The sequence below is a fragment of the Coturnix japonica genome, chromosome 2 (assembly GCF_001577835.2).
Source record: "Coturnix japonica isolate 7356 chromosome 2, Coturnix japonica 2.1, whole genome shotgun sequence".
Taxonomy (NCBI): Eukaryota; Metazoa; Chordata; class Aves; order Galliformes; family Phasianidae; genus Coturnix; species Coturnix japonica.
This window is the reverse complement of record NC_029517.1, coordinates 87462508-87475510: the sequence shown is the minus strand read 5'-3', so window position 1 is coordinate 87475510 and position 13003 is coordinate 87462508. Positions and strand designations below refer to the sequence as shown.

The 13003-nt window shown below is 45.3% G+C and overlaps 1 protein-coding gene across 1 annotated transcript in view; it reads right to left on the bottom strand.

The window, feature by feature from the left end:
• The window catches only part of SPIRE1 (spire type actin nucleation factor 1), a 117523-nt gene extending 105427 nt beyond the window's left edge, over positions 1-12096 (bottom strand). Inside the window, 4 exon segments of the mRNA XM_015855237.2 lie at positions 1913-1947; positions 11589-11910; positions 11912-11978; positions 11980-12096. Coding sequence (XP_015710723.2) covers positions 1913-1947; positions 11589-11910; positions 11912-11978; positions 11980-12041 — 486 coding nt within the window. The 5' untranslated portion in view covers positions 12042-12096.
• Between the last annotated feature and the right edge of the window lie 907 nt (positions 12097-13003).

The following is a 13003-nucleotide window of genomic DNA, read 5'->3' as shown; positions in this document are numbered from 1 at the left end:
ATCCAACTGAATCTCAACAATCCCTTTTGAAACAGAAGCATTTTTATTTACCCCAAATTGATTGTTTTGAATGTTCCCTTACAAATACTTCAACAGAGGTTTACTATCATAATCTCCATTTTTACTGTTAGGGTCTTTCATTATCATTATCATTATTTCATTAGTTAAAAAACACAAAGCAAAACTGTAAACAGTATTTAGCATGCAAAGCAAGTGACACAGTAGATCATCATTTCTAAGTAAGGTACTACACTCACAAACCAAGTTTCTGCAGATCACAGAATCACAGAATCATGGAATGACCCGGGTTGGAAGGGACCTCAAGGATCATGTAGTTCCAACCCCCCTGCCTGGCAGGGCCACCAAACATACACATTTACTAGATCAGGTTGCCCAGGGCCCTGTCCAACCTGGTCTTGAACACCTCCAAGGACGGGGCATCCACAACCTCCCTGGGCAGCCTGTTCCAGGGCCTAACCACTCTCCTAGTGAAGAACTTCCCCCTAACATCCAACCTAGATCTTCCCTCTTTTAACTTAAAACCATTTCCCCTTGTCCTGCTATTGTCAGCCCTTTCGAAGAGTTTACTCCCCTCCTGGGTGTAAGTTCCCTTCAGGTATTGAAAGGCTGCCATAAGGTCACCCCGCAACCTTCTCTTCTCTAGGCAGATTCTAGAGTAAGAACAGAAAAACATGTTGACTTTCAATGTGTGTACTCGCTTCTGTCAGGAATCACTCCTTGCCCTGTATCCTGCTGAAAGAACCTTCCCATTAAGTTATAAACACTCACAAGAATCTGGATGGCTTTGGCAATTTGACACGTGCGTTGAATTAGCTGGCTTTTCATTTTGCCCTTAAACCAGCCATTTCCATACATAGTTTTATCTAAATATAAACCTTATGGCAACAGCCATTTGTCATCTTCACATATATTACTGATGAGAAAACAGACAGCCCACCAATTAGGATGCCTGCACTGACGCTATCTCCAGGCTAAGCCTGAGGTACTGATAGAACAGCTGAAGTAAAAACTCAGTTTTACACTTGAAAGGAAGTTCAAAGGCAATGAGAACAAACTGCCCTGTGAGGGACACAGATAGCCGTGTTTACTGCTGGAAAAGTTTATTTAAGTAGTAGACTATATGACTTACTCTGTATCACAATAAGCAACTATGAGCTGACATCCTGTTCAACTAGAAGGTCTGCTTAGTTTTCATTCAAGCTTTGGATTCAGTCTATGAATCTGACATAATGATAGCTTGAACATTCTCATCACAGCTTAGTATCAAAGATGCCATGTCAAATAATGGTCAAGATACAAAGCGAACAGTTTTAACTGGTTTGTCTTTCTATTGGTAGCCCAGCAAGACATCATACAGTATTTCTTAGGCCCCTTATTGCCAATTCTAAATGAAAAGAAATATTAAAAGCATGGGAAATCAGGACAACATTAGGTGGACAAACAGTTCCAAGATCACTTGTCTTCTCCGCTTCTATCCAAATTCCTGGGATGTCAAATAACATCAACCTATTCTGTAGACACTAAGTATTTATTCCACAATCTACTAGTGGTTTCTAAAGTAACTACATCAAGAAAATTTACCCGAGAAACATTACCTAAAACAAAATATTCTGCTGAAGATTCAAACTTAAAAGAAATGACAATGCACAAGTTTATATTGTATCTCCAGCCCTGTTTAATTAAAACCACATGGGCTTTCTTTCCTCTGCATCTGAGCATGAGACCCAATGTCTCACGTTAAGATACATTTAAGCACCCATTAACATGTAATAAATACTACACAGGTTTCACTGTAAGACTTCTCACTGAAAACGCTCCACATTTACACTACATGATAATGAAAAAGCTGAGCTAAATCAGCACTGCCAGAGAACACAAATACTTCTCTTACCTCCATTTCTGTGCAGTGTAAATGCTCCGATTTATCTGCAATAAAAAGAAAAAATAGCTTTCAGATTAAGTCAATGGGCAACAAACATGGTTCTGTGCCTTACTTCTATCAGACATTTCAGTAATACTGGAGTTATACATGCATCACAGACTTAACAACAAAAAGATCCCGCACTCTTTATTTGATCATAACTCTCCCTTTTATGATCTGTCTTTCATGTCTGGCTTCATTATTTAAATGGTATGAATGATGCTCAGCCATGAAGGGAACATGCAAACACGTTGGCTTCAATTAAGTAGACACAAATAATTATTTCAAGAGAAAAAAACGACATTAATTTGCAACAAGGGAAAGGCCACTGTTTCATTTGATACTACTGGGATATCAAAGAGTTGAACACCAAACGCAAGAAAACTAAAGCAGAAATATCACTGTAAGATTTTTATAAGTCCCCCTTCTCAATTTTTGCATCTCCAAAACATCGCTTTGGAATTTATATGATACAGAAAAATAAAGTTTCTCAACTGTTTCAGGCTGAAAATCTCAATTTTCTCCAAATGCTTTGGTATAAAAGTGCGAGTGGCTTGAGAGATTACCAAAAAATAGGACAGAAATTCTGCATCGAACACCATTTCAGCAGCAAGATTACCATTTCATATTAATAATTCATTACCAGAGCAGTGCAAAATAATTCAGGCAGGATGATCCTCTGTTGGAAAACAATCATCAAGAAAACATTGCACAGAAGTATCTCCATTTGAAACGGGAGCTACCCAAAACTTTAATTTCAAAACACACAGATGTTTTATTTCACTTCTTTTCCCTTTTTTTGGGTAGTCTGCAGCGATGGGCCTGACCTGACGGTGCTCAGCCTGAGAGCGCGGGATGTGATCCTACATCCCCATCCATACAGAACTCAGAGCTGTGCATGTTGGCCGGATGCATCTGCTCTGGGTGGTGGCTGCTGAGCACACCCAGGGAACGAAAGGCCTGAACTGGGTTGGCCAGGGAGAGCCTGCAATTTGTAGCCCTAACGAGGAAGATTGCTTTTATCAGATTGCCTGGTGAGCTCAGGAAACTCAACCAAGTGGTTAGCATAATGTTAGCACTGAGGAACGATCACTTTGGCTTAACAAGCAAAATCTGAATGGCATGCAAAACTGACAGCGCTAGGGAAGTCACCCACATAGAAAGAGATTAATTTTTCATATTGCACTAGTCACCTTGCCTTTGAAACCAAAGGTTAAACATGTCTTGAATGAATAGGGAACACCTAACCAGCAGAGGGAAGGCTGTTTGCCTTCGTTTTGAACTTAACGCTGGTGTCTGATTTCATAACCAAGCGCAGAAGAGTGACTTTAAAGGGAGGCTTTTAAATCCATTTTGCATCCTCTTCTCAGAAGGACTGGTGATTCTGGTTCGTTCACATCAACATCCATAAAAGAGCCATTTTTTGGCTTCCAAAATGGTAAGACTTGTGTTACTATTTTAAATTATAATTGGGAGAAATTCACTAAACTTTTTAGTGGCCTATGACTACAAGCAGAGTTATGAATACTGGGGGCTAATTCTGTGAAATCTGAATGGCTGCTGACCAAACCAACGTAAATCCACAATACAAGGCAATACAAGAGAAGTTCTCAGAAACGTAGTCCAAACGGGGAAAAAAAAGAGAGCAGTTTTTAACCTCTAACCATGCAGTGCACAGCAGTCCTCCAGAACGTGTAACCACCAACTATTTCAAGTTGCATCTCCCGTAGTCTGGTGGAAGAGGAGTCAAACACCACCAGATCCTCTCAGCAGCACAGACACAAAGCACCCATCGTTACACTTCAAAGCCACGCTGAGGTCCTACGAGGAGCCTTTGAAGAGAAGTCTTAACCAAATCCTTAAGTACAAAGCAAATCCATCAGCCCAGACCGAAAGAAACAATGCAAAAACCGCATTTACAAAGGAATAGCAAGAAATTTGTCTCACGGCACCTTTGATAAAACTTTGATAAACTTTTCATGAAAGCACTTGAACTTTAGAAACTCATTTCATAAATGATATTATCAAAATTAACTACTGCTTTCTGAGCCAATATTCACTATTACTGTAACTAATGTAGAGAACATATTCACTGAATTTTTCACTCTCATTACTTGCAAACTGGATAACGCCACCAAAGAGTTATGCTTCTACCAGCTCTTAAAAATAACAGAATTGGTTTTTTAGCATGGGATTCCATATTCCAGGTGGAGAAGGGGGAGAAACAAGTAGTCTCACAAAAGCTCAAAGTACTACAGACGATACTTGAGACAGGTGCAAACTACTGATTGACGTACACCATTTAATATGATAGATTTACCTCACTGCTGCCTTCCCTACCCCTCTGTGCCCTGATTCCAGCTATACACTGAGCAGATTTCCCCACCCTGCTTGACTTATGGGCACACTCCTCTGGAAATTTCCCAAGTTACCAAAGACCCTGGTACTAACAGGGCTCGCCCAAGAAACACACACACAGGCTTGAATCTATCAAAATTAACATGAATTTGCTTTTGTGTGGTCCATGCAAGGCAATTTACTCCAAATAGCCAGGTACAGAAATTTCTTCAGCTGAGATTACTGCAAAAAAACAGGAACTTCTAAACATAGCCTAAGGGCCACGCTTTCCTAATTTGCACTGGAAGGAATAAAAATACAACCCTATAAGTCATAAAACTGTCTCTGTTTGCCGTCTCTGTCTGCAAGCAGCCTTCAGTGTTTATCTGGTAACCAGGGGAAGGTTTACAAAGTCATTTCAGCTGTCGCTTCTTTACCATCGTTCTCCACCCTGTATGTCCATTCAGCTTACTGCTAAGATGTGCAGCAATTTCACCATTCTTAACACCAAAATCTAAGCACCTCAATAGCATTTTTCCATGACAGCTTTCCAGCAGTGGCTAATGCATTCATTACTAGCAGTCAGCATAACTTCAGGTTAACTTCACTTTGCAAACAGGCTGCAGTTTGGGAAATCACGTGATCTTTCACTCATAAACTGGTGACAAGCAAAAACAGTTCATTTTTTGCAAGAAAAGGCTTATATAGGAGGTTTCTTGTATGTCTGAAAACAGTTTTCAAAGAGCCCCACATGTGTCATGAAATAACAATAACAGCCACAACGCAACAACAAACCCCTAAGCAATGTTTTTTCATTTCTCAGAATTTCGCTTTGAAAATTATTCATATTTCCAAGCCCCAGCAAGTGGAGTCGGGCCAAGCTTCCATCAAGCACTAAGGTACTCTGACTCATCCCTCAAGGCAGGAGCTTCAGGCTGCCATTTAGATGGGGAAAAATCATTCCTTTCACATAATGTCTCAGAATGCTGTTTTAAAATAAGACTGTACGCAATTTATCAATAGCCCGTGCTTCACTCAAGTGTAATTGCCGTGCATTCCAAGGGCGAGCAAATCACAGTTAAGAGTCTACACAGATTTAAAAACAAAACAGTGAGTGTATCACGTACCTCTGCCAGTACTAAGGAGCCTGCATTTAAGACTTCATTTCAAAGCTGAAGTAGGTAATTTGGCATGTTAAAATGGACTGATAGAGGCTACGCATGCGGGATCTACAAAACAATCTGCACTCAGCTGTCCAAAGAAATCCTAAACTACTGAGTCAATGTTTGTGATTTGACACCACAGCCACAGGGCTGTTGCTTCTACTATGAGCCGCTTAAGAGCACCTTCCTGGCCTGCCTTCAACATCCCCAGATCCTCTGGATGGACCTGAAAGCGCTGGCTTGCTTTCAGTATCAAGATTGTCAGCACTGATGTTCCAACAATCGTGTAGCTGATGTATGCTTTAGTAACAAGCCTGAAAGTGATTTTGAGTTGAAGAGTAATATTCTACTTAGATTTCACAGCCTACTTCTGGGCAAACCAAACCTACTTCTTCCACAACCGTAGACCTTAGGCTGCCCTCAGGAAAGAGGGGCACTGCCCATTCAGTAAGTTAAATTTGTATTTGCTTTCTGACTTTCAAGTCTTCAATGTGATGTACCTACAGTAATAGTAGGCCTTGCCCTGCCCTTGAGATGAAGGAACTCCTTAAATGAAAAACATCAGACTCATTTGGGCAATACTCTCAGACACAGGGTAGGGGGTTGGGTAGTGCTGTGTGGAGCCGGGGGTTGGAATTGACAATCCTTGTGGATCCCTTTCAACTTGGGATATTCCGTGATTCATGTAATCATCTGATTGCAGGAACTGGGGCATTCACTACCAAATCTGGCAAGACTTTCAACCCGAGAGTCAAGATTAGTACCAATAAAAAGGAAAAGAATGAAAAAAGCAACCAGAAATTATTTCAAAGTAATATTCTTTAATGCCAAATTTACAAACCCACTACGCTAAAGCAACCCCTTAAGATACGATACAGTGGTTATTCATTGTTTTGTCCCACTACTACTATGCACAAGGAAACTGGCTCTGGTCACTGGGCAGTTCTTTCTACAGTCATCTGCTCACCTTCTGCAGCGAACCTCTAAGTCTACCTAAGATTCAAGTCAATTTTGTTACTCTGAGATAAATATGTGCATATCCAAGTGCTGCTCAGCTTTATTCACAGCAGTCATTCTTTTATGCAGATGCTTATTTAAGTACAAATAATGCCAGAGAAGAGTGAGTGCATGTCCATACATAAATCTTTCCCCCAAAATGCCTGAATATGCACTCAGAGTTCACGTGTCTCAAAAAGCTTTCTGCACTAAAATTCTGTTTCTCTAATTAGATTTTCATTCCTCCTGTTGCTATCCACTTGCTTGCCAGCCCAACAAGCATGTGTGCTTCCAACAGAATGCCGACTCCACTCAGGCCACTGGGAGTTTTCAGCAGACCACAGCTTTCCTAAACTGATACCACAGCACTGTAGCACCAGTTATGAGCCTTTATCAGCTGTTAATCAACTCTCTCAAATAGATGGAAAAGTAGTCCTCCCTTTTTCCCTACCTTGGCTATACCTGCAGCCTTGTATTTACACTGTACAAACTGACTCACCTTTTTGTTGCTCTTAAAGTGCACAGCAATAAAATTCAATAGCACGCTCATGGCTCTGCATGCGTCACACAAACTAGCTTAAGGTTTTATCAGGACTGGAACAACAATTGTTCTGTCTCTTTACCGGATCCAACTCTGTAATCTAATAAATTAATTCAGAAACAAGAAGGTGTTTGTTTTTTTTTTTTGCAGCTTTCTTGTGATAGAGATGATGAAAAAGCTCTCGCTTTTCTATGATTGACATTCATTGTCAAGAGGAATCCAGGATCCTCTCATTGCCTGCCTTACCACAGCCCACCTGCTCCAACCTCAGCAGGACAGTCACGTTCCAGTGACTTCACATGCTGCTGTGGGTCAGCCTTGCTGAATGATGCCATTCTCAGCCCTGAATCACCCCATTAAAGGCTATTCTGCCACACCATCACAACCACTTCCCTCATTTTTAAAGTCCTTAACATGATAACCCACTTCTACCTAATCATCCCTCACTAAGTTACTACCTGGTAGTGTCACCTTCAGCCAGCCCCTGCAGCTGCACTCCATTACTCATTACCTTTTATTGTCTTTATGAATATCCAAAGCCCACAACTCCTCCAAGTCTCTTGCTCTTAAGTTTTTCTTTGGAGTCACAAATGCAAACTTCAGACAACACCGAATTACTCTGCCTTCACAGCCTGATTTGCAACGATGTCAATGTCATCATTAGTAACAGAGGTCACCTATCATTGTTGGAAGCTTTCTTCCACTAGTTTCCTACAAGCATCTGGAATGTGAATTAATGTATTTAGTTATTTGAAACCACAGATACTATGCTGTTAAACTGGGGTCTTTCTGTTATTCTCTCTGCAACAAGGTCCACGCGAGCCCACCTTAACTCCCAGTGCTTCAGCATAAGCCACAACTGGAAGCCTTCCAGCTTCTCTCACGCACTATAGAATACTCTAATGGTAGAAAGCTTGGCATGACCAAGGCCTGTGCTTTTACCCTTTTACTGATGAGCACAGCAAGCAACAGAGATGAAGCATTAACCTTAACCCACCAAGGCTCTTCTCTGATGTCTAGAGCCATTTTCTTCCTACTTTGACTTCTGACATTACTAGATATATACCTTCAACTCAAACAAGAGACAGTGAAGCTTAACCCATCAACTCTTATTATATTTAAATACAGATGTTTCTGAATACTCTTCTGGATTCAGAGCATAATTGTTAATTCTAGAAGTGGGATTTATTTCAGCAGTACTCATAGCAGCACCTATTTTGAAATTCAAACAGCAACCACAGCTATTCCTATCTATTATCTTTCAAAAGGATTGACCAAATTAGAAGGAAAACATCAGGACACTCATTTTGTTCCAAAAAGCTCGCATATTTTTCCTCATCATTCTTCAGGAGCCTGGGAGATGAGAATGTCTTGATGCACACAAGTTCAATTTGCATTTATTAGCCTTATAATTTCCACCCTGCCTTCCAGTAGCTGGGCACACAAAGAAGAACATGAAAATCACTAAAACTGCCAACACTGTTTAAGCTATTCCTCTCCAGCATGTCTCACCCCTGAGCTCTCCAAGTCCCATGAAAGCCACCACGCAGTCAGCTCCTCTGTGATCTTTCTGGTTCAAAGCAGGAATACCCCCTGCACCATAGCCTTGCTCTGAACACCTGGCAGCTGTCCCAGAGAAAACCTGCACGGTGCTTAATGCAGACAAAGCCAGCAGCAGCCTCCCTCTGCGCCTCCTCCTCCAAGGCCAAAGCACGGCACAGGCAAGGCCCACTGCCATCACACACAGCAAGGCTGAGTGCTGCATATGAGCAGGCCGCAGCAGCTGAAACATGATTTCTCCATGCTTGTTCATCCCCAGAACTGTCTCCTGGAGTACAGGTAAAAACAACCACCACCACTTGTAAGCAGTGCTCAAGGAGAGGACTGGAAGGAGTCAAAACACACGTTTACACCAAATGTTTCAACTCGTTCTGAAGTTGGTTTTGATTGCAGCCGGTACTTCGCTACATGCCACCCTGAGTTCACTTCGTGTCAATTGCAAGTAAAATACAGAAGAACAAAACGTGCAATAGGCAAAATAACTTTCTATGCTTTATCTCCAGTTTCATCTGGGGTATTTCTAAACAATCCACATATCTGTGGTATTGAGATGTCAGGCAGTTACAGTGATTCACACGATGATGACCACAGAGAACTCCTCATTTTCTGCACTTTCAGGTTTGTTCCTTTCCTCGCTCCAGCTCTGGCAGACGGTTTGCAACACACTGTGAAAACATCACTTCATCAGTGTCCCTAAAGCAAACTCTGTGACACGGCCGCATTTGCTCTCGAATTAGCCTGAGCTCTGCTGACAGGCGTGACTGATCACATCGTTCCCCGCAGCCCTGAACAAAGCCCGAATGTTCGCTACCCAAAGGCGCCATTCTTTGGGGACTCCTTTATTTGCCCACACAGGATTCTCTTGTGCACAGACACAGAAACCAGCAGCCAACACTGGATTCTGTGAATCACCCAAACCTATGCAACCAACCTACAGTCATACATTTTTTATGCAGAAACAAAACAGTTTCACAGCTCGTAGCGTTAACCCACAGAACCCCTACTGCTCCCACTCATCTCCTGACACAGCCACTCAAACCCTACTTGCCCAAGATATGAAAGCAGGAAAACAATGATGAGGAATCCTTCCTGACCCTCACTCACCGAGGATTCACGTCAGGTAACATGAATGCTCACACGATAATGAACAATTGGGTGATGCTTCCATCCTGAATTCTTTTTTCTCCTAGTTAGCCAAAACCTAAATGATTAAAGAATAATAAGATAATCAAATCGTAACAGACTATCAGTAAAATCAAGATCTGAAAACTGTTCTCTGGTTTTGGTTAATGACAGGGGTTCGGTGTCAAGGCTGTTTTCCTGCCCTCCGTATCAGTGAAACTCATCTTTGTTTCCTACCTCAAGGACATTCGATTCATTTTCTGGGTATTTTTAGTTGGAATTTCAAGCACTGCACATTAGCCAGAAAACCGATTCACAAGAAACGGTTTAGGAAATGTACCACTGAATTCTACATAGTCAGTACTTCTCTTTAAGATAACATCAATTTGTATCTCAAGAGTAAAATTAACGTGTTCAGACAGACAGCTGTAGGGCCCATGCTGCTGCATAGAGCTCACCAACCATAGCACCAGGGTAGTGCTCCTTACATTATCACAGAATCACAGAATGACCCGGGTTGGAAGGGACCTCAAGGATCATGTAGTTCCAACCCCCCTGCCTGGCAGGGCCACCAAACATACACATTTACTAGATCAGGTTGCCCAGGGCCCCATCCAACCTGGCCTTGAACACCTCCAAGGACGGGGCATCCACAAGCTCCCTGGGCAGCCTGTTCCAGGGCCTAACCACTCTCCTACATTCTCACTGCAACTAAGCAGAAGGCCTGAGTGTTAAGGACGGTATCCATTTGAGAGGCTTGTGCTGAAACTGGGTCACAGTGCTCAATAACCACCACCTAAGGACACTGCAGAGAGCAGTAAAGAAATGGAGCAGCTCAAAAAATACCAAAAAGAAGCAAGCTATCAGCTCATCAGTATAACGCATTATCAACATTCGCTGTATCATGCAAATGATGGTTTCCAATAGAAACCTCTACAGGCTCCACAAACCAACACATAAAAGCCGCTTGACCGGAACCACGCTGGTTTTGTGCTGTTGACAGTTACTCCTACAAACACACAGAATCCTTTGTATAAGCGCAAAAGCTGAGCAATGCATTGCCCCCTGTGTGCTCACAGCTACAGATGCGGGGGAGGTGGGGGAAGCACTCCAGGAGGAATGCTGCTGCTGTGCAGATTGAGGCAGGAGTGGGATCAGCCAGCAGTGGACAGCTGGCAGCAGGCTCCTCCTGCCTCCTCCCTCGGAGAAGCCTGGACTTCACACCCCGATGCACCCAACACCTTCCTACAGGCCATTAACGTGTACTGTAAGAGGAACTGGAATGAAGCATCAAATAGCAAGGAAAAAACAACAAAAGGAAAAGAAAAAAATAACATACTAAATCAATGCATTTCCTACAGCTGAGCAGAGAGGAGGAGGAGTCTGATAGCATCTCAGAGCACTGTAAGTAATGCAGCAGGCAGCACTTTGCGTTCTTGTGACATGCTGGGTATCCCCCCAGCACCTCTGGATGCTGGGCTGGCCTTCTATTAACATTAAAACAACCTAGTTTTTAAATTAAAAAGCACATCAGAACACATTTTAATGGTAAACAACCATCAGGCTCATTTAACTCATGGAAGGAGATCAGGGCCCGTGCTTCGTTCTGACGTTTTCATGTACCGCCGGCTCCAGACCAGATTACCGTGAATCTCTGCAAAGCCTTCACCCAGACAGGCCATCAAAAGGCCCCATTAACGAGCAACACCCAGCGCAATACCCACGCTCCCATTTTGTGAACTCTGCAGCCCTGACACCTCTATCTTGGGAAACCCAGCCCTAATGAACGTCGGCGGGTCGCATCCCAGCGCTGTCCAGCTTGACTTTCTTATCTGAAAGCGAGCTTTAGCGCAGCCACGTCTACAGGCAGCCCTGCCCGCGGCGCAGCCCGCACGGCCCCGGCCGCCCCCCGTTCCCTGGGCCTTACCTGCGGAGGGCGGCGCTCGGCGGGGCTCGTCCTGCTGCAGGGTAACGGCCCCGTCCCGCCACACGCGGAGGTGGGCGGCCGCCCCCAGCCTGCCCGCGGGGCTGTCCCGGCGGTGTGCCCGCAGCCAGGCGCAGCACTGGTAGCACACGGCCCACGCCTGCTCCTCGTTGATGGGCTGGTTGTAGAGCCGGAGGATCTCCTCCAGCGTTAGCGCCTCCGGCTGCCCGCCGGCACCGCCGTCCTCCTCCTCGGCGGCGGCGGCGGAGGGGCGGGATGCGCCGGGCTGGGGCTCCGTGCCGCGCTCCCCCGGTAGCGCCATGCCCCGCTCCGCCGCCCGGGCTGCCCGCGCTGCGACTCGGCTCAGGCCCCGCCGCTGCTGCTGCTGCTGCCGCTCGCGGTGCTGCTGCTGCTGCTGCTGCTTGTGGTGCTGCCGCCCGATCCCGCCGCGCTCATCCTCCCCGCCCCGCCAGTGGCAGCAGGCCGCCGGACAGCCCGGCCCAGGCAGGCGGGCGGGCAGCGGCCGGCCGGCGGGAGGAGCGGCGCCCGCCGCTGCCGCCGCCGCAGGGGGCACAGCTCATAGCAACGCAATGGCGTCCTCGCCCGCCCCCGCCGCCAGCGGACGCTGCTCGGCGCCGCAGCGCCCTCTGCCGGCCGTGCCCGATGCCACAGGCGCACAACAGCACGAGTCCTCGGGTTCCGCGCAGCTCCGGCGGTAAACCCCGCTCCAACATTTAGGAACCGTGCGATCCCACATCGCTGTTACTCGTGTTAATGGAACCTACACCCAGGAGGGGAGTAAACTCTTCTGACAATAGCAGGACATGGGGAAATGGTTTTAAGTTGAAAGAGGGAAGATTTAGGTTGGATGTTAGGGGGAAGTTCTTTACTAGGAGAGTGGTTAGGCCCTGGAACAGGCTGCCCAGGGAGGTTGTGGATGCCCCGTCCTTGGAGGTGTTCAAGACCAGGTTGGACGGGGCCCTGGGCAACCTGATCTAGCAAATGTGTATGTTTGGTGGCCCTGCCAGGCAGGGGGGTTGGAACTACATGATCCTTGAGGTCCCTTCCAACCCGGGTCATTCTGTGATTCTGTGTTCCAGGTCTCACAGAAAGCCTCAGCAAACACAGCGCTGCCTTCAAGCTGAGCGAGGGCCGCGGCTCCCACACAGCACCCACAGCCAGAGCCGTGCAGCTCCCTGCCCCGGGGAGCTGGATCAGCCTCTGGCACCAGCACGGGATGGAAGGTCCTTCTATGAAGATATTCAAGGTCCATCTGGACACCTATAGTTTTACCTGGCTGCAGTCATACCAAAGACAGTTTAACATCTCTGTATCCTCTTCCTATAGGATTCGAGGCCGAGAACACACAGTATTTTTGCAGTGCCCCCATCTGTACAAGCAGAGTACCACACACTGGC